The sequence below is a fragment of the Mesoplodon densirostris genome, chromosome 18, assembly GCF_025265405.1.
Source record: "Mesoplodon densirostris isolate mMesDen1 chromosome 18, mMesDen1 primary haplotype, whole genome shotgun sequence".
Classification (NCBI taxonomy): Eukaryota; Metazoa; Chordata; class Mammalia; order Artiodactyla; family Ziphiidae; genus Mesoplodon; species Mesoplodon densirostris.
This window is the reverse complement of record NC_082678.1, coordinates 2,134,120-2,159,539: the sequence shown is the minus strand read 5'-3', so window position 1 is coordinate 2,159,539 and position 25,420 is coordinate 2,134,120. Positions and strand designations below refer to the sequence as shown.

General features: G+C 41.5%; 1 protein-coding gene across 3 annotated transcripts in view; it reads left to right on the top strand.

The window, feature by feature from the left end:
• Positions 1-6,590: 6,590 nt before the first annotated feature.
• The window catches only part of KAT7 (lysine acetyltransferase 7), a 31,063-nt gene continuing 12,233 nt past the window's right edge, over positions 6,591-25,420 (top strand). Inside the window, exons 1-8 of one of the 3 annotated variants that reach the window (XM_060082849.1) lie at positions 6,591-6,751; positions 9,265-9,360; positions 11,604-11,780; positions 12,999-13,238; positions 17,901-17,983; positions 20,943-21,032; positions 22,445-22,543; positions 25,187-25,297. In XM_060082849.1, the coding sequence (XP_059938832.1) occupies positions 13,127-13,238; positions 17,901-17,983; positions 20,943-21,032; positions 22,445-22,543; positions 25,187-25,297 (495 nt within the window). In that variant the 5' untranslated portion in view covers positions 6,591-6,751; positions 9,265-9,360; positions 11,604-11,780; positions 12,999-13,126. Of the gene's footprint in view, positions 6,752-9,212; positions 9,361-11,603; positions 11,781-12,998; positions 13,239-17,900; positions 17,984-20,942; positions 21,033-22,444; positions 22,544-25,186; positions 25,298-25,420 lie in introns of all 3 variants that reach the window. The other 2 variants (XM_060082847.1, XM_060082848.1) reach the window with 2 other exon arrangements.

Sequence of the window (25,420 nt, the reverse complement as noted above, 5' to 3'; positions counted from 1 at the left end):
GAAAGACATAACCTGCCTCCCCACTGCTCTCATCCATGTCACCTACACATTCTGTTCATAATATCATTCTCCTTCTTAATAGCATGCATACTTGACAAAGCGTTTACCACTAGAGGTCACAGGGAAGCCAGAGAGAAAGTGAGGAGAAACTACTAGAGAAATCATTGTGAAGCAAATCTTCTGCTTTCTCAGTAACACTGATTCCATAGCTGAATGTGGCTCAGACAAAGCTCTTTCATACAAACTTAAAAGAAAATCATCAAGACCTCAGTAGAGAAATGAGTAACACATAGGATTTCATGGACGAGGAAACAGGACTAGTAAAGAAACACATGCAAGACTGAAGTCTATCCTAACTAGAAATAAAATGAAAAGCACATTTGAGGTGCAGTTTTCATTTTTTTTACTAAACTTGCAAGATTTTATTAAGTGGTAACACTCAGTTCTGGGAACATCTTAAAATTGGTATCCTCCCACAATGATGGTGACACTTTAAATTTGGGCAAGTCTTTGGGGAAAGAAATAAAGCAACGTATAAGAGGCAGAAATAAAAACAGGAGAGCTACAGATGCATGCAGACTCTCACTGCAGCATTATTTGACTTAAAAGACGCTCAATAATCCCAAATAGGGGAGAGCACACTGTCACAGAGCCACATTGCAGCGTCACACGGCCACATTGCAATGTCACACGGCAATTACAATTATGAGGACTACAGAGAAACATGGGAAATATTGAGAATGTGTAAAAACTATGAAATTTCATGTAAACAATGAGTGCTTTTATACAAAAAAACGTGTACATGTAATAAAAGGTACACATGTGGAGAAAAATTGGAAGGCAATATGCAAAAAATAAAAATAGCTCTATGGCACCAGTGAGATTAAGGATGCCTTTTATTTTTTCAGACACTTATTTAGTGTTATTATACTGCGTTAGTAACTTTTGAAAAGGTGGAGGGGGTTGGTGCCGGTGGACATCATACTCCCCCAGCCCCCTCCTATACACACTTGTCCTAAATCATCAGCTGGAGGAGGAAAAGACCATGTGTGTTTATTCACAGCGTGCACTCAGCTCCTACCCAATGCCTAGCACTTATCAGATGCTCAATAAACATAAGTTGAATGAATAAATGAAAACGCCTGCAGTCTAAAAAGTCTCAACCCATGATCACTGAGTACATTCCATCCTGGGGAATAAAGAATTTGGTTTTGTTAGAATTAAAAATAAAAAAAGAAGGCCCATCCATAACAGCAATTCCCTGGTTTTCTTGATAAGTGAATTTGGGCATGGAGAACCCAGGGAGAGACAGTCTGTTAAAGCAAACCCAAATACCACCCAGGAACATATGTTGCCCTGAGGCCTCTGCTGCCATAACAACATTGCTTGCGTAACTATAACTACAGCCCTGGAGGCTTTGGCCCTGTCAAATAAGGAAAAGGATGTCTTCATTGTATGAGGGCTTTGTGCTCAGATTGGCTTCCCTAGGGAGCTTGGATGGGGAAAGGGAGGTAGATAAGTGGAAGAAAGGGGGAGATGAAGGGCAGGAGTGGGAGAAGAACTGCTACTGAATCAGGATCAGAGTGACTTCTTTTTTACTATTAGCAATTTTCAAAATGCAGTTATTTGACTGTTTAGTTTTGGTCGTTATTTACAGCCCCAGCTACAGAGGTGGGCAACAGTGCCTGAGCCTGCTGGGATCTGTCCAATACCTTCCCCCAGGGCGGGGCTGGGGTGGCTGGTGGATAAGGTGATCCAAGAACCAAATTAACAAGTGACCAAGAAGGTAAGAGAAGTTCCAGGCCATCTCCAGCAAGAGTAAGAAAGAGGGACCACTAATGACCTCACGGACTCTATTTTTTTTCAATTAAAAAAAATTACTTATTTGTTTGTTTATTTATTTATTTATTTCTGCTGCCTATTTTTAAGGCAGCTGTGAGTGAAAAGATTTTAATGTGAATTATGGTCACATCAGCAAATTCTGAGATGCTTGCAGAGGGACAGAGACCAGGCCAATACTTTTACTCAGAAGTTGCGAGATTGGCCTGGCTACACTACCATTGTCTTTGAAAGGTCAAGGCACGCTTCCCCACCTTACAGGACAGTTATCTGCACACAGAGGAAACTGCTATCCCTAACCCCTCCTGGTCAAAGAGAGGCTTAGAGGTGAGAGGGTGGCTGGTTCTGTGCAAGTCTTTCCTAACTGAGCCAACACCTGGCAGTGGCCACCCCATTTACGGAGCCCTTTTAGATGCCAGCAAGGGAGAAGCTGGAGACGATGTGGCCAGCCAGGCAAGGCTCCCAACCTCCAGGAACTCCCAGGCCTTTGAAGCAAACCATGGACAACTACACTTTGTATTTGAAATATGGTACCCACCATTTACTGGCAAGGGGAGCATTTGAAAGGAAATTGAGGGATCTTTTAGGGAGCTTCAAATGTAACTGAGGAGACAAGATACAGTCATGAGAAAGAAACGTCACAAGAACATACACAAAAGATTACCCCTGCTACCACTGCCCTGTTTGGTTCCTCCTCAGCTCTGGGTAAGGGTATTATTATGGAAGCGTTCTGATTGGTCTCCCTGCCACTCTGATCAGTCCCCCTCACAGCTTTCAGAAAGAGATCTCTAAAGTTCAAGTCTAATCGTGGGACTCTTCTGATTAAAGTCCTTCAGAGATTCCCCCTCACCTCCAGCCCAGGCTCCTCAGCAGGGCGTTCAAGGCTCTGCATGAGCTGGTTCCCAAAACCACTCATGCCTCTTCTTATGTCAACCACTCCAAATCCAGTCATGCCCTTGGTCACCCACACACCGTATTGCTCCACACCTCTGTGCTTCCGCACATGCTGTTCCCTCTGCATAGAAAGCCCTTACTCTCCTTGTCCGCTGGCAAACTTATTCGTCCTATGAAGTTCTAGTCGTTTCACCTCCTCTATGCATCCTTTCCTAAACCCTCCTGATAAAACCATCCACTTCCTCCTCTGTAGCACTTCTGAACCTTGCTCATCTTTCTATTTTTCCATTAATACTCTTATAGTGTTTTGGAACAACAAGCTTACTGGCCTGGGGAAACACGATGTTTTTATCCATCTTGCTTTGACTCAATGCCTGACATATAATGCCTGGGTAATCATCTTGCTCAATAGACAAAAGCAAACAAACATCGAGACCATATAAAGCTATATTCACAAACATTAAGATGTTACTGCCATAACTAGGGTAACTGGAATAATAAATATCAGTAACAACAGCCATTTATTGCCAGAGTAAGAGCACTTACTCTGTCAGGAACTGTGCTAAGCTCTCTATAGCAATCATTTCCTTTAATCCTGATAACAACCCTGTGAAGTGGCTATTCGCATCTCCACTTCACAGATGAGAAAACTCAGGCACGGGTAAATTTTATAACTTGTCCAAGAGCAATGCAGACAGAAAGCGACAGAGCTAAAATTCAAATCCAGATCTGACATCAAACCCTGTACTGGACGCTAGAAGAGCTGATGAGTAAAACAAATAGGAGTTATGTTCCTCTTACTTTTTAGGGAAGGAGAGAGGGAAACAGAACATCTACCAAACTGTATAAGGAAAAGTACACATAAAGCAGTAAGTGCAAAATAACATAAATCATTATGCCCTAATACCTTAGGAAGAATAAATCAGGAAAGACCTTCTGAAGAAAGTAAATATTAAAGAAGGTTGCGAGATGCATCAAGGCAGGAAGAAAAGCCCGTGTGAAAGCATAAAAGCAGGAAGAGCAAGCAGTGGAGCTACCCATGTGAAGTCTGGCGTACGAGTATGGGCAGGGGGCAACTGGTAAAAGGCTTTGAAACGAACATCAGTTCCTGCTTTGAGCGATAACTGTATCATGACGAAAATAAAACTCAAAGTAAAGATTATGTTTGGTTCAAAAAAAGAAAGGAAGAGAGCAAAAAGCTTTCAGGATTTCCCCTTCCCCATTCTAAATATACCTAGCTAAAAAAAAAAAGGGACTTCCCTGGTGGCGCAGTGGTTAAGAATCTGCCTGCCAATGCAGGGGACACAGGTTTGATCCCTGGTCCAGGAAGATCCCACATGCCAAGGAGCAACTGAGCCCATGCGCCACAACTACTGGACTACTGAGCCCACGTGCTGCAACTACTGAAGCCCATGCACCTAGAGGCTGTGCTCTGCAACAAGAGAAGCCACCACAATGAGAAGCCCACGCACCGCAACGAAGACCCAATGCAGCCAAAATATATATATATATATATATATATATATATATATATATATATACACCTAGCTGTTTGACTTTCATCTTTAGTACACACCTTTCTTACAATCACATTTCTACCTTCTTGGTGTTAGTTTTTTCATCTTTCTGCCAGAGGGTACACCTTCCCAGGACAAGAACCATGTCTAAAGGAAACTGTAAACTCTTTTAATGCTACCTGCAGTGTTTGAAAATTTGGTGTAAGGGATTAACTAATGTTGAACATCTGTAATGCTGGTGTTTGTATTTTGAATGGCTAAGTCAGGATTTTATTCTAAAACACTAATTTCTAGGGAGGGATACTTCACCATCTTTGAGTGCTATACATTCAGACTGTGAAACAGTAAACATATTCTGATTGACTAGCAAGAATTTACTGTATGTAGAGCATGGTCTGGGTACTACTTATTTATTTATTATTTTTGGATGCGTTGGGTCTTCCTTGCTGCGTGCGGGCTTTTCTCTAGTTGCAGGAAGCCGCGGCTACTCTTCGCTGCGGTGCACAGGCTTCTCATTGCGGTGTCTTCCCTTGTTGTGGAGCACAGGCTCTAGGCACACGGGTTTCAGTAGTTATGGCGCGTGGGCTCAGTACTTGTGGCTTGCGGGCTCTAGAGCACAGGCTCAGTAGTTGTGGCGCACAGGCTTAGTTGCTCCGCGGCACGTGGGATCTTCCTGGAACAGGGCTCGAACCTGTGTCCCCTGCATTGGCAGGTGGATTCTTAACCACTGTGCCACCAAGGAAGCCCAGCTCTGGGTAATACTAAGGATGGTATAAAAGAAATGATATCTGCTCTTAACATTAGAGTTCCTTACCAACAGTCGGGGAGCCACAACATCCAAGAGTAACCTCAGGAACACTCCAGTAAGTGCAAAATAACAGTAATAGTGTGAAATTAAATGCTTAAGTCCTGAGGGGGTACAAAAGAAGAAGAAACAGGAGTCCTTTCCAAATTAGCTCTTATGTGCAATTCAACCTAAGTAAATTATTCAGAGGTATTTATAGTAAACACTAAAAGCTAAACACTAAATACTAAAAGCTGCCTGTGTTAACACCAGCCCAGGATATCTCCAAGGAGAGTACTAACCAAGGGTCTGGAACTTCAATTCTTCAGAGTCCTCTGTTCAGCACATTAATCAGATGTTTACCTTCTGCTGCTTTGTTCCTTAGCTCAGCTCCAGGGGGAAATCTCCATCTTAGCTAGCCTCAGGTGAAACTGGGGTCCAGGATCCTAACTAAATGACTGAGCTGGGCTGGATTCCACCCATGCGCTCTGGGCCAAGCCTTGGTCTTCTCAAGGCTTTTCCTCCAGTGAGGCTAAATCCTCAATGCCTGCTGTCCACTTCCCAGCCTTTTCTTATGATTCTCCCAGCCTTACATCTTCCACAACTTCTCCTTTCAAGGCGCTCTCACTATTATTTAAAAATCAACGCCTTTCTGAGCTCCAGCTTTACCGAAAATATTCCTTCCTCTTCCCCCAACTCCTGGCTCAAGCATCTGTATTTCGAGAGGTCACTTGGGCTAACGGGTTCAATGCTTCTCCGGCTCTGATACGGCGCGCGCGCGCGCACGCACACACACACACACACAGTCTCTCTCTCTCTCTCTCTCTCTCTCTCTCACCCTGCGGGCCACCCAAGGCTCTCAAACCCATACAGAATGTGCTCACCACAGAACTAAATTGGTAATTCTTTGGAGCTACAGCTTCTGGAGAATGGTTCTGTCTCCTTTCGCGAGTGAACGGATTAACTTACTTGCTGTTCGCTAAGGGCAAGGACAATGTCTCCTCTACCAGACAAGAAACTTCCCGATAGTAGACGCTACCCTTTCGTTCCTTTCACAAGCCCCCATTCTCACCACTTTGACACACAGGATGGCTGTTAAAAAATAGTTTCTTCTGCAAAATATCCCTTCCCAACTTTGAGTTTATGTCATAAACGGAAACGTCCTTTAGCCAATTCGGCGACGAAGGGGTTAAACCTCAGCAACCTGATGGATTCTGGGGCTTTCCTTCCCCGACTTCGGAAATTAAAACGACCGGGAAGGGAAATGTTACCCAAGGTAAAGATGAGAACCGTTAACTTCAACTGTCAGGCTTCTGCCCCAAACAGGAATGGCTACCCACGCCTACAAAGGGTGCCATTCCCCTAACTAAACACGGCTCACCCCCGTTTCCACCATCGGTGTCACTTCCTGACCAAGTCCAAAATGGCGCTCAGTAGCCTCAGCGGACGAACGAACCTCCCAGCATCCTCTCTGACCCATAACGTCACGTGACGCGAACCCCAGCCGGAAGTACAGGAAAAAGCGCCTCAGCCCGCGGCGCCTGCGCACAAAGCTGTAGACGCTGTGAAGCAGGAGGCACTTGGGATCGTACGCAGGATTGGGACTGCTACAGAGGCCGCCACGGAGCCCGCCGGAGCCACCGTTCCTACTGCTGCTGCCGCCGCTGCCCGAATCGGAACCGTCGGGCCGCAGCCGCCGGCAATGCCGCGAAGGAAGGTGAGAGGAACGGGACAGGAGGGATGGCGGGTTTCTAAGGACAGTCTTTTGAGCAACGTGACGCAGTTGGCCACGCCTCACAGTGGTTGGGTTCCAACTTCCCGCTCCCCCGAACCTAGCTCAGCAACCCTCTCCTCTGTCCATACGCAACAGAAAAATGTGGGCCCGACCCTGGCCTCGGCCTATGCTTGCAACTATTCCCGCCCTCTGCTTGCCTGGCTCGGAGGCGTTTTTCTCGTTAATTGGTCGCTGAAACGTCTAGAAGCATATTGATTGGCTGGCGACACCGCCCATTTGGGCTCAACGGTCACCTCCCCGCGTGTGGGGGCGGTGTCTGGGCCCGGCCCCACCGCTCTCCGACTGGCGGTAGAGGACGATCCCTTTTCTCTTGATTGGCTGGGCTTGGCAATCTGTCCTATGGGGGCGCGGTTTAGCGGGGCCGCGATTGGGTGGCACGAATCCCCCTCCCTTCCGTCTGGAGATGCTCATAGGAGGAGAGGCGGGGTTTTGGAGCATCCTTCCTTTCCCCGCGGGGGACACAACAAAGCAGAGGACTGGGTGGTGGAGAACCAGCGCCCACTCCCAAGGGATCTCACTCTGGCCTGTTGCTCCTAAGCTGTAATTATTACTGTTTCCTTAGTTAGACAGCGCCTAGAAAATGCAGTTCGTAAAATCAGAAACTTTGTAGAATTAGATGGGACTTATGAGATCACCTAAGGACACTCCCATCCCTTCTTTTCTCAGCTAAACAGAGGCTTATTGGAGTGCCCCAAGCTACTCAATTAGGCAATGGCAGAGCCAGGACTACAGAACAAATCCGATTCAGTTCAACAAATGTTTATTGACTACTTGCTACGTGCTGGTTGCTGGGGATTCAGAAATTAATTAGACGTGATCCCTGGCTTAAGGAAATCAGAGTCTGATGGGGAAAACAGACATATAAATAACTGTAGAAGGATCTAGTAAATTCTCTACTTGGCAGTAATATACAAAGCTTAATGTCAGGGAAGTGGGAGAGCAATTAAGTCTGTTCTGGAATAAGATGGGAAGTAGATTGGTGAAAGCCAGAGAGAAGAACTGAGTTCTACGGTCAAGCCAGGAAGGGATGGTCAGAGATGATCAGGGATTCAAATATCTGGGTAATTGGACTAGATGACCTTTAAGATTCCCCTTTTATCCTATCAATTTTCTGTGACCCTCTCTGGGGACTCCACTCATTATCTGGGCAGATTAGACTTGAAATATTTGGAAGGTTGGGTGGTATTGTTCACTTCTGCAGAAATGTTTCTCTTCACAGAGGCTTTCAAATATTTACACTTTTTAATGTCTCCTAAAATGACGTACATTGATTGATAGGTAGTATTTATGTTAAGGCTTACCAAATGCAGGAATAGTACTGGTGCCTTGGAATAGGCCCACAGTCTCCTTTCTTCAGTTCCCAAATACAAAGAGCTCTTGAAAATGTAAATTTTTTAGTAACTTATTTGGTGACAAAACCTGTCCTAAACTGTCCTGAGTTTTCGTGTGTCTCATTTAGTGTGATTGTTTACATATTTTGCTGCAGAAAGGGTGTTATTTGCAGCATATATGCAAATTATTCCCTTTCCAAAAATCTAAAAAGTTATGAATTCTAAACACAGCTGCTCCTAAGGGTTTTGAGTAAAGAATTGGGGACTTGTAATTTGAAACTTTGGTGTTTTTTTGTTTTTTATTTTTTTAGCAAATACATTTCTCTTTCTGGTTTAGTAAAAGGTCTAGTGTTAATGCTCAGTTGATAAAAGTTATTTATGGTTAATCATGCCTCAGGAGGCTAACAGTTGACAAATAATTACTAATTTAAAAGATGATTTTTAAAAACCTTTTGTTTTTGCATACCTATGAGTCTTCATGTGCAAGCTGTTCCCTCCCCCCCTTTCTTAAAGCACTTTTGCCATTCATGTGGAGAAACTTCAAAAGTAGATAAGAAAGAAGAATGTTACTCTTTTTCTCCTTAAGTTCTTTTGGGATCAGAGTTGTGGACCATGACATTTTGAATTAGTATGTAGTTTTTAAAAATGTAATAGCTATTCATGGAGACTTTGTACAAAAGCTACTCTGAATTTCAATGGGGTCTAGTACTAACATTTTTTCATTACCCTGGACTTTCTGTAAGTACATGGTTATGTCAACCAGGCTGTTTTGAGTAGAATACTTTCCAGTTTGTGGGACTGACCTCCAGATGGACTTGTTTCAGAATTAACGACAATACACTAAGAATTCTCTTTCAGTGTTTATTTAATAAGGGTGCATTATTTGTAGGTTGTTTCATTTAAATGCTCTAAATAAAGGAAAGTTGGCTGTGGAATCCTTTCTTAGGTTTGAACTTGGTGTTTTCAGTATCACAGTTCATTTTTTTCCAGTGTTAAGTCAAACCCACAGAGTAAATGTTTCTGTGCTAATGTTTGGATCTGTGGTGTTACAGAGGAATGCAGGCAGTAGTTCAGATGGAACCGAAGATTCCGATTTTTCTACAGATCTCGAGCACACAGACAGTTCAGAGAGTGACGGCACGTCCCGGCCATCTGCCCGCGTCACCCGCTCCTCAGCCCGACTGAGCCAGAGTTCCCAAGGTAACGGGCGGCTTCCTTCTTCCTGACCACACCTCACAGCTGACGGGACATCACATTATGGTGCTAGTTACTGTGGAAACTGGTCCCATGTCTTGATGTTGATGACAGAATCTGGTAAAATGCAGAGTAAACGAATGCAAAGTATCAGGTTTTTAAAAATGGTTCTGTTGGGGGTACTGTCCAATTTGTAGACCCAAAGGAACTATGTCTGGTTTAATAGGTGTATGACACATGTATGTCCTGAGTCATTTAATTTTTTATACATTACAGCTTCCCTATCAGTAAAATGAGAATGCTATCTTTTCACTTTCGTTAGAATGGTTTAGGCCTAGGGGCTTAAAATAGTCTCTTGAACTTGTTATTATAGGAGGCCCAATACTTTTAAAACCACGTTTAATTCTGTAATATAGTCAGGTACAGGTAATAAATATAAATAGTTGACCTAACTATCGATTGTAAATACCCAGAATTTTGCTTTGGTAGTAAAGAACAGAGAATCTTGGTGTCGGAAGGTTCTCTAGTGCAATTAGCTATCTGGGCTTAGATTTGGAGGGTACCCCTAAACCCTCCTGGCTCTGCTCCGGGATTCCCTGGGTAAGAAAGAAAGTGGTAATGAATACAGAAAGCTGATGATCAACAGGCGATAATAAATTAAGAGGGAAAATATAATATACTTAGAGCACTTAAACAGTGTTGATTTGGTTAGTGCTTTGTATAAGCATGTTGCAAAATGAGAGAAAAACATCTCTTTTTTCAAGCAAGAAAGTGGGAACATTCTCAGCAACTGTTCCTTACTTTATTTTTGAATCTAATATTTGAGCTGAAGTATAGATGTTGTCTCTTGATTTCTCAACTTTTTAGTTTTTATCTTTTGCCATAATGGGAATATTGATAAATGGCTACTATAATTCAGGTACTATGCTATGTACTGGAATACCGTGATAGAAAAATCATACTTCCTGCCCTCAAGGAGCTCACAGTTTAGTTCGGGATGTAAACTGGTATGGTAATGCATTGTGGAACGGGCTCTGAGAGAGGTTTGCATAGAGTACCGTGGAAGCCCAGATATGGAAATCTTACGGGATCTAGTAGGAATTTACAAGTTGAAAGATGGGAAAGTGTTATTATAGGCAGAGAGTACAGTATATGCAAAGGAATGGGCATAAGTCTTCTTAGAAAGTGTAATTGGTCATGCCCTGGACACCTGAAAGTTGTAAATATTCAAAATAGCTAGGAATTACATGAGCTCTGGGTCTCTTTCTAGTTATACTTTATAACCACTGAGTCGTACAACTCCGTGGGGCACCGTTCACAGTGTGGTCCATGTAAGATGACCCTCTCTAAAGCAAAATGTAGACTATCAATACATTGTGAATGGAGCCCCCTGGAGGTATGCAAACTGAAGACCTAGCTGTGTGCTAACTTTTACACAAGAGCTGGAGAATTTCAGTTTTCTTCTTTGAAGAATCTGTAAGATATACATGTTAGGATTTTTTGTTGATTAAAATATGCTTTAATTTTAGCTCTGAATTTCTTTTATTCCTTTTTTGAGTGTCATCAAAGCGGAGATGAGAAAAGGCTACTGGGTGCTTCAGAATAGATTCCTCTATCCAAAAGAATTTTAAAAGTTGTAGTCTTGCCTTGCCCTTTACGAATCTAATACTATTTTGCTTTAGGGTATCAGATAGGGTAATAGGGAAGAAAAAAAAGAGATCCTTAAGGAAAGGAGATATTCGTATATTGATATACCTTTAGTAGTAGAGCATCTGTTTTCTGGTGGGTTAGAGTAAGGGAAGAAAGAGAGGACGTAGCTAATATTTATAAAGCACTAGATTTAGCTACCTAGGGATCATGTTAGGTGCCTTACATGAATTATTCCACTTATTCTCACACAAAATGTATGAGGAATATGCTACTAGTTTTTCCCCGTTTTTTATAGATCAGGCTTGGAGAGATTAACTTGCCCAAGATGCCACAGCTAGTTAGTATGATGAAGTGGAATTGAATCACGTTCAGTCTTGATTCCAGAACCTAAACTGTTAATTCCTTGCTGTATTGCATCTCTATACCTGATCTATTTTGCTTATATTTAGTTCGATAAAATGGATATTTTGAGGATTTGTTGGAGTTTTTGAAATATGAAGAGGAGGGCCTACGTGCTAATAAGTCATCCCGCTGGGAAATAAAACAGATTTCCTTCTTTTTTCTTTAATTGTTTTATTGTTTTTAAAAATCGGGATCAGATTCCAGTCCTGTTCGAAATTTGCAGTCTTTTGGCACTGAGGAGCCTGCTTATTCTACCAGGAGAGTGACCCGTAGTCAGCAGCAGCCTACCCCAGTGACTCCGAAAAAATACCCTCTTCGGCAGACTCGTTCATCTGGCTCAGAAACTGAGCAAGTGGTTGACTTTTCAGATAGAGGTGAGTGAGTATGGTATGATTTGGACCAATTACAGAGAGGTTCTAGTCAGTTTCCTCTTAAGGGAGGCTTGGAGCCACTGCAGATAGATAGATACCCAATACAAAATTCAGCTAGGTGAATGCTGTGTGTCTGATTCCTTTTTTGTGTCTTGCTGAGGTCAAGTTTGGTACTCTAGTACTCTTGAGGTCCAGAGTAGCTGGAGTATATTTGATTGGACCTGCAGTAGGCAGAAGGGACTGGGTACCTCTCACCCACAGATGAAGAAGGCTTAAAGCACACTTTCTTACAGCCATGCTTGTCAGTCCATTTATCTCTGAATTTCTGAAGAGGGGTGACCCATCAGTAATGGGCAATGGTAAGGTATTGAGGTTGTGATTCAGCAGCCCAAATCAGAGGCCTTAGATGAAAGGCTTTAGGCTTTTAGCCTGCCAACACCCCACGGCATGTGTAACTTCCCCAACCAGGGATGGAACTGGCGGCCCCTGCAGTGGAAGCGCAGAGTCTTAACCACTAGACCACCAGGGAAGTCTGGTCAGCTGGTTTGATGGAACTGTATTTACTTTTCAAAAAAAGTTTTGTTGCCAGTATTTGAAAAAACAAAGATTTCATGTAAAAACCTGAGTTACTAGTTTCTTTTAAAAAATGGAAAGCTCTGGGAACATTAGGTGGCCATTCACCACAGTAATAATTGGCTGGAGCTGAGTAGAAGTTGTCCCTTGAGAAGGACCATCAGCTCTTGATTTGGCCTTGCTCAGCCTGGTAGGCATTTGGTTTGCAACCCCTGATTTAGAGTTAGTCAGGTCCATTCACAGTCTCACACCAAGTCTGTTCAGTGTCATCCAGAAAGAATCATTTTCATTTATCTTCCATCCTGTATATCTCCTGGAAGGAGAGTGGGGTGGTAATGTTTCTTAAAGATTTATTCCCATCCAGTTTTGATTACCCATGATTTGGGGCTTGGGAGAAACACAGATAAGTAAAATGCATTAGGTAAACTCCAAATGGAATTTTAGTCAGGATTTAAAGTTGCAAAAGAGGAATGATGTTATTAGTTTCTCTTCATTTTCTATTTAGTTTTATGGCAGATAAGTGGCTAAAAGTTACTGGTTAAATCGTAGAAAGAGGGTCTGGGAAAGCCCATAAGCTCTTCTGAATATAATAACCCTCTAAATAAAATAAACCCCATTCATGAGTTCTACCAATTGCTTTTACTTTAGAAACTAAAAATACAGCTGATCACGATGAGTCTCCACCTCGAACGCCAACTGGAAATGCCCCTTCTTCTGAGTCTGATATAGACATCTCCAGCCCCAACGTTTCTCACGATGAGAGCATTGCCAAGGACATGTCCTTGAAGGACTCAGGCAGTGATCTCTCTCATCGCCCCAAGCGCCGCCGCTTCCATGAAAGCTACAATTTCAATATGAAGTGTCCTACACCAGGCTGTAACTCCCTAGGTAAGTGTGCCCAAGCCTCATGACACCCTGTGATATGTGGTTCTCTCTCCCTCTGGAATTAGGATCACCCAGAAATGTTTAGTGTTCCATTGCAACTTAGCTTCTTAGGCTCTTCAGTGATCACTCCTCAGAATAACTCTGAATTGCCTGCTTGAATAAAAGCATCTCTGGGACTCCCTAGTGGCTCAGTGGTTAAGAATCCGCCCGCCATTGCAGGGGACATGGGTTGCAGCCCCGGTCCGGGAAGATCCCACGTGCCGCGGAGCGGCTGGGCCCGTGAGCCATGGCCGCTGAGCCTGCGCTCTAGAGCCCGCGAGCCGCAACTGCCGAAGCCTGCATGCATAGAGCCCGTGCTCCGCAGCAAGAGAAGCCATCGCAATGAGAAGCCCGCACATCACAAGGAAGAGTAGCCCCCGCTCCCTGCATCTAGAGAAAGCCTGCGTGAATCAGTGAAGACCCATCGCAGCCAAAAATAAATAAATTAAAAAAAAAAATTTAGCCTTTGAATGTGGCCACCAGGTGCAGAAAAAAAGTAGAACAGAGTAAGTTGCTGCTTGCCAGACCACCAGTACATTTTCCCTAGTATTTTATTTATTTGGATCCTTTCCTGGTCTTAGCAGCAGTTTCTTAGGTAATTTCAAGCCATCAAAGTGCATAAGTAAAGCAAAAGTTCCCCTGAGCACTATACCAGTTGTTACTCAAGGTAGTTGTTTCAGGCCTAAATCAATTTCCTTGAGATAAATAATGAAAAGCTAAGAATAGACAGTATATAAACACTAGTACAAGAGATAGCTAATGTGCTTTCAGACGGTAAGAGGATCTCGTTGCCACACAGCAGGAGAAGGAATTTTCCTCAGCTCTGCTCGCTGCTATCCATGCATCCTTAGGTTGTTACTTTTATTTTATGTACTATGTGTAATCAGTCATTCAATACTTATTGACTGTTTTAAATTCTGGGGGTGGAGTTGTGAACATGTCAAATTCCCTACCTTCGTGTAGCTTATAGTCTAACTGGGGAAGGCAAAACAGATGTGTAATATACATCAACTGGAGATGTATGCTGTGAAGGGTAGGATACCGCACATACACACAAGCATGTGTGAGTTGGGAAAGCCACTCTGATACGCTGATATTTGAGCAGAAACCTGAGATAAGTGAGAGAGTGAACCATTTGAGTATCTCGGGGATAAGCATTATGGGTAGAGGGAACAGCAAGTGCACAGGGTCTGGGGCAGGAGAATGCTTAACCACTTTGAGGAGTATTTTTCTGGGAGGGTGGGGGGTGCTGCGCCATGCGGCATGCAGGGTCTTAGTTCCCTGACCAGGGATCAACCCGTGCCCTCTGCACTGGGAGCACGGAGTCTTAACCACTGGACCTCCAAGGAAGTCCCTTTGAGGAATACTTTAGGGGCCAATATGCTTGGAGCAGATAGAACAGAATGGGGAGGAGGAGACGGTCTCCAGAATGAGGTTAGAGTCGGGGACTGATTCTGTGTTACTTATGTCCTGGACTCAGCACCCTTAATGTGGTAGACCAGAGGGTAAATACAAATCTGTTGCATCACAGGAAAGTTTACTTGACTTTTGGTTTTAATGTATTGGCGAAGTTTGAAAAGTATGAACCGGAGCTTCCAAAATTATTCTGGATCCTGTTCCACTCTTCATCTTAGGCAAAACAATGTCGTTAATTTTTTTTTTTTTTGGTAATTTTGGTATGAAAGTAGGATGTGCTTTTGAAAAGTTAAAACCCTACAGGAGGTATTGAGTGCTAAGTAAAAGTTCTCCTTCACTCATATCCCCAGAACCATGCCCTAGATATAAAACTACTATTGGTAGTTTTTTATGAATGCTGATAAGTTTCTATACATATATAGCACACGTGTATATGTACATGTGTTTCTTTTTTTGTTATTTAGAAAAAGGAAAATATACAATGGTTTGACATCTTAGATATTTACTGGCACTCAGAGGTCCATCTGTTTAAAGCATATAGAGAATTCCATTATATTGAAAGTTCAGAAATTATTTAAATTGCCCTGTATTGATTGACATTTGTATTGTTTCTCATTTTTTAACTATTTTTTTCTTAAAGCTGTTTTGAACAGTACTGTAATTGATAGCCTCGTATGTATGTATTTTGGTGTCTTTCTAGAAAATCTGTTGGATAAATTCATAGCAGTGGAATTGCTAGGTCAATAGAACAGTTATCATTTTTAAACTTTTGATATAGACATATTGGTTGTAGTTAATATATTATAAAATAAAACAAACTTGAATAATTTATTCAGAAGTTACAGATGCATAGTATCTAAAAAGCTTGCTATAGCAGTGATACTTTACATTTTGTACATAGTGTTTGATCAGTGAGGGTAGTTTTTTGTGTCTAAGATAAATGTGTAGATCTCTAAGATTACGTTTTAAATAATATAGTCCTGGAGAAATGGCAGCCTGCATGTCATATATTAACTCCCCTCTCCCCCAGTACTTGGACTGTTTTTACCCTTTATTTATTTATTTTTTGGCTGCGCTGCAAGGCTTGTGGGATCTTAGTTCCCTGACCAGGGATCAAACCCAGGCCCTTGGCAGTGAGAGCACGGACCCCTGACCACTGGGCCACCCTTTAAAGCTTACTCTGTAAATCTTGTATAATTTTTAAGTCCCTTTTAAATGTCTCCTTTACCCCAAGAAAGATGAAGTTTTCTTTAGATTTACAATTTAGCTAATTCATCTTTTTATCTCATTAGCCTTGGCTCACCATCCCTCTCAGTCCTAGGTGTTTGATAAACCTTTTGATTGAAGGGACATATGAAAATGAAATAATCAATTCTCTGTGTATTTTCACAAACCACACGAGAAATAGAAAAATGAAGAGGTAACCCTTTAGATAAAATGAGCTTTCTGTATTGTTTTTCCTGATATCTTCATCTTCCCTTCTTAAGAGGGCCTTGTGCAAACTGCCTGTTTAAACGTTCGATTATGTATTTTATAAATAAATGAATGAATGAATAATATAAAAGTTTGATTATAGAAGAAGGCTAAATCTTTAAACAAAACCAGCCACGCCTCCAAAAGAATGAATATATTTAATCTGGTCCAAAATTATCAAGGTATGTTTCCTTATATGATAGAAAAGGCCACTTCCTTCTCCATTTTTCATAAGTTTCTTTTGAATTTTGAAAGAAGTTCAGGGGCTTTCCTGGTGGCGCAGTGGTTAAGAATCCGCCTGCCAATGCAGGGGACACAGGTTCGAGCCCTGGTCCAGGAAGATCCCACATGCCACGGAGCAACTAAGCCCGTGTGCCACATCTACTGAGCCTGCGCTCTAGAGCCCGCGAGTCACAACTACCGAGCCTGTGTGCCACAACTGTTGAAGCCCACGCACCTAGAGCCTGTGCTCCGCAACAAGAGAAGCCACCCGCGATGAGAAGCCCATGCACCGCAACGTAGAGTAGCCCGCACTTGCCACAACTATAGAAAGCCCGTGCGCAGCAATGAAGACCCAACGCAGCCAAAAATAAATAAATAAATAAATTTATTTTTAAGAAAAGGACTTCCCTGATGGCACAGTGGTTAAGAATCTACCTGCCAATGCAGGGGACACAGGTTCGAGCCCTGGTCCAGGAGTATCCCACATGCCGCGGAGCATCTAAGCCCGTGTGCCACAACTACTGAGCCTGCGCTCTAGAGCCTGAGAGCCACAGCTACTGAGCCCACGTGCCACAACTACTGAAGCCTGCGTGCCTAGAGCCCATTTTCCACAGCAATGAGAAGCCCGTGCACCGCAATGAAGAGTAGCTCCTGCTCACCACAAGTAGAGAAAGCCCACGCACAGCAACGAAGACCCAACACAGCCAAAAAAAAAAAAGTTCAATTCAGATTGGATAACATTGCATAACAGAAAGGAAAGTACTTACTATACATATGACTTGATCAATTTAGCATAGGAAAGTTAAATTCCACCAAAAGAAAATATTCTTGCTTGTAACTTTGTGCCTTTTATTTTTATTTATTTATTTAAATTTGATTATTTATTTATTTTTGGCTGCATTGGGTCTTCGTTGCTGTGCACAGGCTTTCTCTAGTTGCGGTGAGCAGGGGCTACTCTTCGTTGTGGTATGCGAGCTTCTCATTGCAGTGGCTTCTCTTGTTGTGGAGCACAGGCTCTAGGCGTGCGGGCTTCAGTAGTTGTGGCTCGCGGGCTCTAGAGCACACACTCAGTTGTGGCACACGGGCTCAGTTGCTCTGCGGCATGTGGGATCTTCCCGGACCAGGGCTCGAACCCGTGTCCTCTGCATTGGCAGGCAGATTCTTAACCACTGCGCCACCAGGGAAGCCCAACTTTGTGCCTTTTAAATAAGTTTATGGGCTTAGTGACATTTTGGAATTTGAGAAATAATTATCAGAAAAGAAGGAACTATAATTTATACTGAATATATGCAAGTGTGTACAAAGATTGCTAGATCCAACCTGTGGAAGAAAAGAATTTATTGTGGGTACAAGTTATGACCCTGACAGCACTTACCTTTGATGGATTTAATCTGTAATCAGACAAGTACGTGATAAAGTGATACTGTAAAAAAAGGTAGAGGAAGGTAGAGAAAAATACGACTTTGCAAGCTTAAATCTTTCATCTTGAGATTAAGTTTTTTCCTCCTTTAACAGGACACCTTACAGGAAAACACGAGAGACATTTCTCTATATCAGGATGCCCTCTCTATCATAACCTCTCAGCTGATGAATGCAAGGTAACTATATTGTCATTTATTCAACATATACTTATTGAGTGCTTACCATTTGCCAGGCACTTTGCTAAACAATGGGGATACAGTGTGAACAAAATGGGCAAGGTCCACGTTCTTACATTCTAGTGGAGGAAACATTATAAAAAACAACTGTGTTTAAAAAAAAAAAACAGACAGATGAATTATTCTACATAATGAGTGTTTTGAGAGAAATTAACAATGAGATTATCTATGGAATATTTGGAACATCATCCTCTAAGTGCTTTGATATTTTCTGTTGAAAATTATCTTCAAAGATTGCTAAGGACCTTTTCCACTAAGGAATAATTTGCATAAATATGTGATCTCAATATTTATGCATTAGTTTCTCTTCTTATAAATCTATGAGGACATTTTGTTTTTTAAAAGTTTTTCAAAATTCTTTTCCTCTTTCTTTGTCTGTTTCTGTGAAATACTTTTCTTTTTGTTACTCTCAGTCACACGTACTCTTGGCTAATTCTTGTCTTACATTCTTGAAAAATATGGTTCTAAATAACCTTTGGGATTTGGAATAATGGATTTAGGAGTGAAGCCTCAGATCCTATTTTGTATGTTTCTGTTTGGGTTGTTGCTACCAAGGAGGAACCAAGAAACTAATTATGGGCAAGCAGGAGTTGAAAATGTTACTAATTAAATGCATTGCTCAGGTAGTATTTGGACAGGTTACCCAATTTGGTTAGACCAAAGTATTAATTGTCGTTTTTGTGGTTGTTATTTTGCTATGAAGGCCAGGATAACAGGTTTATTCCTGTTTGGGCCAGTTTCCTCCTGAGATTCCCCAGCTAACATTAATTCTCCCTGATTCAGGAATGTGTTCTCTTATTTACAAGTAGACCACAGGAGGGAAAGTTTCATTCTGTGTGGTGTTTAGTCTTTCAGCAAAGTAGTATACTTTCAATGCTTACATAGATTTTGAGGCTGTGGATACTTACTCTTATCTTCCTTCATCCCAGATCTCTAATATAAGCAAGGCAGTTTCTTCTGCTCTCTGTAGAAGTGGTAGGTCTTCCCATTATCTTCCCATTAGTGTGAGACCAGATCAAAACAGGAACAGCTCTTCCAACATCTGCATCAGAAGCTGACAAGGCATTAGGTGCTTCTTGCTCTGAAAATAACTGTGATCTCTGGTTTTTGAGAGTTGTCCGTTACCACTTGTCTTTAAATATAACGATCTGATACTATGGATGGTTTTACATAAAAGTCTTCTTAAGGTATAACTTTTTAAATTGTTGGCTAATAGCAGTATGAACATGTTGCCTTAAGCAATTTCTTTTTTAAAAAAGAAAAAGAAAATTTTCAGTGTGGGGAAGAAAATTCTGAAAAAAGGAACGCATTTCCTGAACTTTCCTCTTCTGTGCTCTTTTTCACAAGGGGAATCAGGCTCAGCATAATCCATCTTTACTACTGGACCATGTGCTTGTGAGGATCAGGAGAATTTCTGAAAGATACATATTTTTATTACATTTAGAATCCCAAATGGAAAGATTGGGCTAATTCCTCACATTTACTAAAAACCCCAGAGTTTTTAAAGTACTTGCATGTACAGAATTACTCTGAGTTTCCCAGTAAATGATTGCAATCAGTGATATTACCATTTTTATTCAGTCAGAAGACTGAATTCAGTGAGTTTACATTTTCACGGGGGAAGGCAAAATCAACATATAAAATTAGTAAGCAATTCAGAATTTCGTGTAGTGGTAATGTTGTGAGAAATGAAAAGGTTAAACAGAGAGTGACTGTTCTGGGGGTGGCAGGGTACGGCACTGCTTTTGCTTGGGCTGTGGAGAAAGACATTTTATCTGAGTCATGGGTGACGGCAAAGAGGCAGTTAGTTGTGTCTAGGTCCTGAGTAGAAGGATGGGCAAACACAAAGGCCATGAGACAGGGATAAACGGTTGCATTTGAAGGGTGGAAAGTCGGCCAGTGTGGCTGGAACGTGATGGGAAGTGAAGAAGCAGGATCCATATCATGAAGGACCTGTAGGCCTTGGCAAAAGGAGTATGCTTTTGTTCTGACGGCCGTGGGAGGCGTTCGGGGGGCTTTAACAGAGACGTGGTGTAATACCATAAACACTGTTTAAAAATCACAGCTTGCTGGTATGTGGAGAGTGGACTGGAGGGGGCAGGAGTTGACACAGGGTAGATAGGCTGTGTCTGCGGCTTAGGCAGTAGATGGTGGCCTGGTCTAGTGTCATTGTCAGTGGAGATGGTCAGAATTGGTTGGACTCAGGATATGTTCTGGAGGGGGGCAGCCTGATAGAGTTGCTGATGAATTCATTGTGAGGTGGGAGAGACAGAGAACAATCAAGCATGACGTTCAAGTTTTTGACCTGATCGGTTCTTTAGAAAGTGTTGCTATTTATTGCTACAGGGAAGATTTGGGGTGGAGCAGATCTGTGGGAGAGTGTCAGTCCCTCTGTTTTGACCATGCTGAGTTTTAGTGTTGATGCAGAATAGGGAGTTGGATATGAGTCCTCACTGCCCAGAAGATGAATTTGAGACTTGGAGAGCTAATGTGATTTGTCTAAGGTCATAACTACAGAGTTAAGTTTCTCTATAGACTTGAACCCAAGTGTCTAACCTTTTCTTTGTACTTCTTTACTCTGTTCTTGCACTTCCTCACACATACTGTTGCACAGGGGAGAGAGTACAGAGGCTCAGAGTCATCAGACTTACTTAAAATCTTAGCTTTACCACCACCTAGCTCTAATTATTTCACTTCTCTGATTCTCGGATAATGGCTGAGAAAACAGAATGTGAAGCTTGCCTTATCTGTTTCTTATAGAGATTGTGATACTAAATGTGAAGACCCTTTGAAAGTAAAAGTACAGTGTAAATTCAAGGGATTACTATTGTATTCTTGCACTTTAAGTAAACATAGTCTTAGAGGCAGGTGGATTGATTGACGTTGTTGATGGTTGCAGGTGAGAGCACAGAGCCGGGATAAGCAGATAGAAGAAAGGATGCTGTCCCACAGGCAAGATGACAACAACAGGCATGCAACCAGGCACCAGGTACGGGCCTTGTTAAAGCTCTGGCCGTTAACAGTTTGAGAGCCAAGTCTTGGATCTCCTCTGCCCTGTAATGGTCTTTAGGTATATCCATGCCTCGTTTTCGATGCTGTGTCTGGATAACTGGTCTTCGGTCATAAATTTAGAATCGTACTTTTTCCAAATAGTGAATTCTCAAGAAAAAAAACTTCTACCTCATAAAAGAAGGAATCGTGCTACCTAGAATAATAATAATAATATTAGTATTAATAGGTAATCTTGATTATTTGAAAGATTATACTTGCTGCTCTATTTCCTTATTTGCATCCACTTTCTAACCCATTATAATTTACTTTCAGGCCCCTCTGCTCTGGTGGTATGTTTCCAATGTCACCAGTAACTTCCTTAGCATTTGACGCTTGTTGTTTATGTCACTTTTCTTCTACTTCTCTCTTCTGTTGGATTCCAAGATGGTGCTTCGCTCTAATCTTTCTGCCTCTCTGAACGTTCATGCCCATTGATTACATTTAATTCCTTGTTCCCCCATGAATGCCTTTGGTCTTTCTCTTGCTACTTTTCTCTCTAGAACTCTATACTTATACCAAGAAGAGATTGTGTTTCTCCTTCAAGGCCTTGTGCAACTCTTAGCTGTTGTAGGAATTCTTCCCAAATCTTCTACCATTAATGAATTTCTTCCTCATGTATTCCTATTTGCAGTGTTCTCAGATTGTTAGTTTAGCCTTTGGCACATATTATGTACACATAGCTCATCATATGGATGTCTGTTTCTGTGGTTAGATTATAAGTGGATAGCAGAGGAGGCACGGTGATGAGGGAGAAGTTTGACTTTGGAGACAGACGGATCTGGATTTGAATACGGCGATTCTGTTACTTTAGCTGTGTGGTCTTGGGCAGGTCAGCTAACCTCCCTAAACTTTATTTCCTTGAATAATACCTACCTGGAAGTGTAGTCAGCTAAATTATGCATGTAAAGTACCTGTTCCCAGTGCTTGGCAGGTAAAAGCACTCTACACTTGTCTTCATTGTCTATCTTGGGTTCTAAATCAGTTTTTAAATTTTTATTCATTTTCGTATCAGTACTTGGAAAACTGTAAGCATTCAGTAAATGCCTATTGAATTGAAATAATCTTTTATTCCCGTTGCTTCCATCCTTAGTTGATATTCTGTTTGGATTAATTTTAAAGTATTATACATTTCCTGAGCTCGTATTAACTGACAGGGTAGTGTTCTAGGTGATGAGGGAACCCCGTTTGGAGTTTTAAAGTTACCGCAGTATCCACAGGGTGCCCGTAATGCATCTGGCGTCCCACCCCCACCCCCGCCCCCTTCTTTGGTGTATGTTACTTTCATTTAGAAACTTAATTACATAATGAGTTTTCTAGCTAACTTCTTCTCAACTTCCTCCTTTTTTTTAGGCACCAACAGAGAGGCAGTTGCGATATAAGGAAAAGGTTGCTGAACTCAGGAAGAAAAGAAATTCTGGGCTGAGCAAAGAACAGAAAGAGAAATACATGGTGAGAAAAAGTTAAATATTTAATTACCATGAGCTCTTGCTATAACATTTGATTCCTTTTGGTTACTAAGATTCTGCTTTTCACATTTGCCATTTGGTATGCTCTGTAAGTAACAGGACTCTTCTCTGGCAGTTAGAGTTCACCATATATAATTCCCCAATAAGAGTGGAACTGGGAGTCCTCGAAAAACAAAATACTGTTAGAATTTAGATGAAAAAAAATTGAATCCTTTAGTTTGTAAACCTCACTTTAGGTTTAAAGGGTTAAATTTACCCGCTCGAACAAATATCATGATGTTGGAGATGTCTGTGTAAGGAAGAGTATTCAAGCTAAGCAGTAGTGCATTTCCTTTAATGGAAGAATAAAATACCTACATGATAAAAGGTATTAATTGGGTGATACATTGTATAATAGGTCTTTTTGTAGTATTTTAATTTATTTTTCTAGTTTTAAAAGTAGTGCACGTTTGTAATAAAACATATAGAACAATTAAGGCAAGTATTTCGAAATAAACACTAATCCTACTACCTAAAAATAACCACAGCTAGCATTTTGGGATAAAACTTTCTAGCTTTTTACAATGCCTTATTTACATAGTTTGGATATTACTATAAGTACAGCTTTTAATTCTGTGTTTTCATTTACCTATCTTAAGCTGATTTCCCCATTTTATTAAAAATTCTTCCAAAAATTTTTTGCACAAAATATTAATTTTTAAGTAAAGATTTATTATAAATCTCTTCATAGCGTTTACTTTGAAAATACCAACTATAGAAAAGAAAAATTTAAAAAAAAATCACCCTCCCAGCTATAAACCACTGTTAATGTTTTGGCATCTTCTTCTGATGTGTATTTTTATTTTTTCATGGAGTTGGACTCTTTGTTTATTTAGTCATTAGAATAGATTATTAAAAGTATGGTTTGTGAATACTTAGCATGGCTTCATTAAGACGGAAATATGCCCAACTATGTATTTGCTTTTGTGGTAGCAAATTTACTACCATTTCCTACCATCTCCATTTACTCGTAAGGGTATCATTTTTAAGACAGTGATGACTACCACACGGTCTTAAAAATGATACCCTTACGAGTAAATGGAGATGGTCCAGTTTGAGATGTGTGGAGGCTGTGGGGTGAGTTTGTAGCTAAACACCTGCTCCAGACTGTGCTGGGTTTGTAGAGAGGGAAGACTCTAGAAATGGGCTGTGGGGGGGAAGTTGTATGCTTCCCCTCTGTCTTGTTCAGTGTTTTTATCTACAAGTTGGGTAGAGGTGTAATAATACGATAATACCATTTATTGAGTGCTTATGTGCTAGGTAGGCACTGTGGTTATGTTGCTCCCATAATCTTTGTTACAAAGATGGATGGTATTTCACCTGTTTTATAGATGGGAAACTGAGATTTAGAGAGGTAATTTTCCCAGAATCATACAGGTAGAGAGAGTGTCTGAAGTAAAAGCTCCCGAAATTTACCTTACATTTGCTTTCCACTAGTTTGGGCTAGGTTATTTGGACTGAACCTTCCTGGTAAAAATGCTGGGTAGGATTTTTTAAAGCTTTTTAAAAAAATTTATGAAACTAGAAGAAATAACTTACACTTAAAACCCAAGTATTAGTTAACAGCCCAAATTAAAAAAGATACCCATCAGATGGGCCCCGATTAAGCAGAAGAAATTTTAATAGGGGTGAAGATGCTGGTGAGTGGTTTCTTCATATGATAATATATGAGCCAAGTCTGCTGAGTGCTTCCTGGGATGAGCCATCTGCTCGTCTTAACAACCATTATCTTCTGTTCTCTGGGTAGGAGGTGGAGTCTAGGACGGAGTGGGATGGGCTAGAATCAAGGGTTAAAAGCGAAGTTTCCCCTGTGGAATTTCTTTCTTGTGAAAGGACACTTGTGTAGTGACTGCCATGGTAAGATTTGTTACTTATTTAAAACTGGACTATTTCTGTGATTCTAACTTTCTATGTCTGTTGTGTCCCTTGTTCTTGCTTAATATTGAGTAAAACATTTCTCAGAGGCCAGCCTTTTTTCCAGCGCACTTGGGCTGGAGTTCTAAAGTCGGAACATGACGGTACCTTCGGTGGATCGTGTAGTGGTGGGCGCTGCAGCAGTTCAAGTGAAAGAGTTTACAGAAGACTGCTCAGTCCAACTGCCCCTTCCTACCTGCAGATTTTATTCAGTCTAAAAGCTTAGACTCGAAGGCTTAGAGATTCTAGTTTTTATTTGGTTTTGTTTTTAAATGGGGAGTATCCACCAAGGTTCCTTCCAGATCTCAGGATTCTAGGAATTGGTAGTGCCTTTGGGTTTGTTATATTTTGTTTCTTTGTATTGTCACGCACATTTTCAGAGAAAGGAATGGAAGCATAGGGTTCCAAAGAATGAAACTCGCTTTTGGAGGATTATAAGAGCATTTCCTTTCCAGGTTCACTAGGGTGGGTAGTGGGTGTCTTCTGGAATTAACCTGTCTGATAAATAGTTTATTTTGTACTCAATCCCTAGTGCCTAGTCTAATGCCTAGCAAATAGTAGGCACTAAATAAATAGCTTATGGTTGTTCTTGGCCCTCTGGTTGGCATCCATTGAAATGCAATAGATTAAGTTCTTAGAAGCAGAGAGTATCATGCTCTGGTTATTTTCCTAGGAACACAGGCAGACCTATGGGAACACTCGGGAACCTCTTTTGGAAAACCTGACTAGCGAGTATGACTTGGATCTTTTCCGAAGAGCACAAGCCCGGGCTTCAGAGGATCTGGTGAGTAGTAAAACCTCCAAGCTGAGGACCACTTGTGAGGGGCACTTGGAACTGCCAAGAAAAATGATTAGCAGTCAGTTTGATGGGGATTAGATATACCTTGCTGGTTGACTCTTTCCCCTT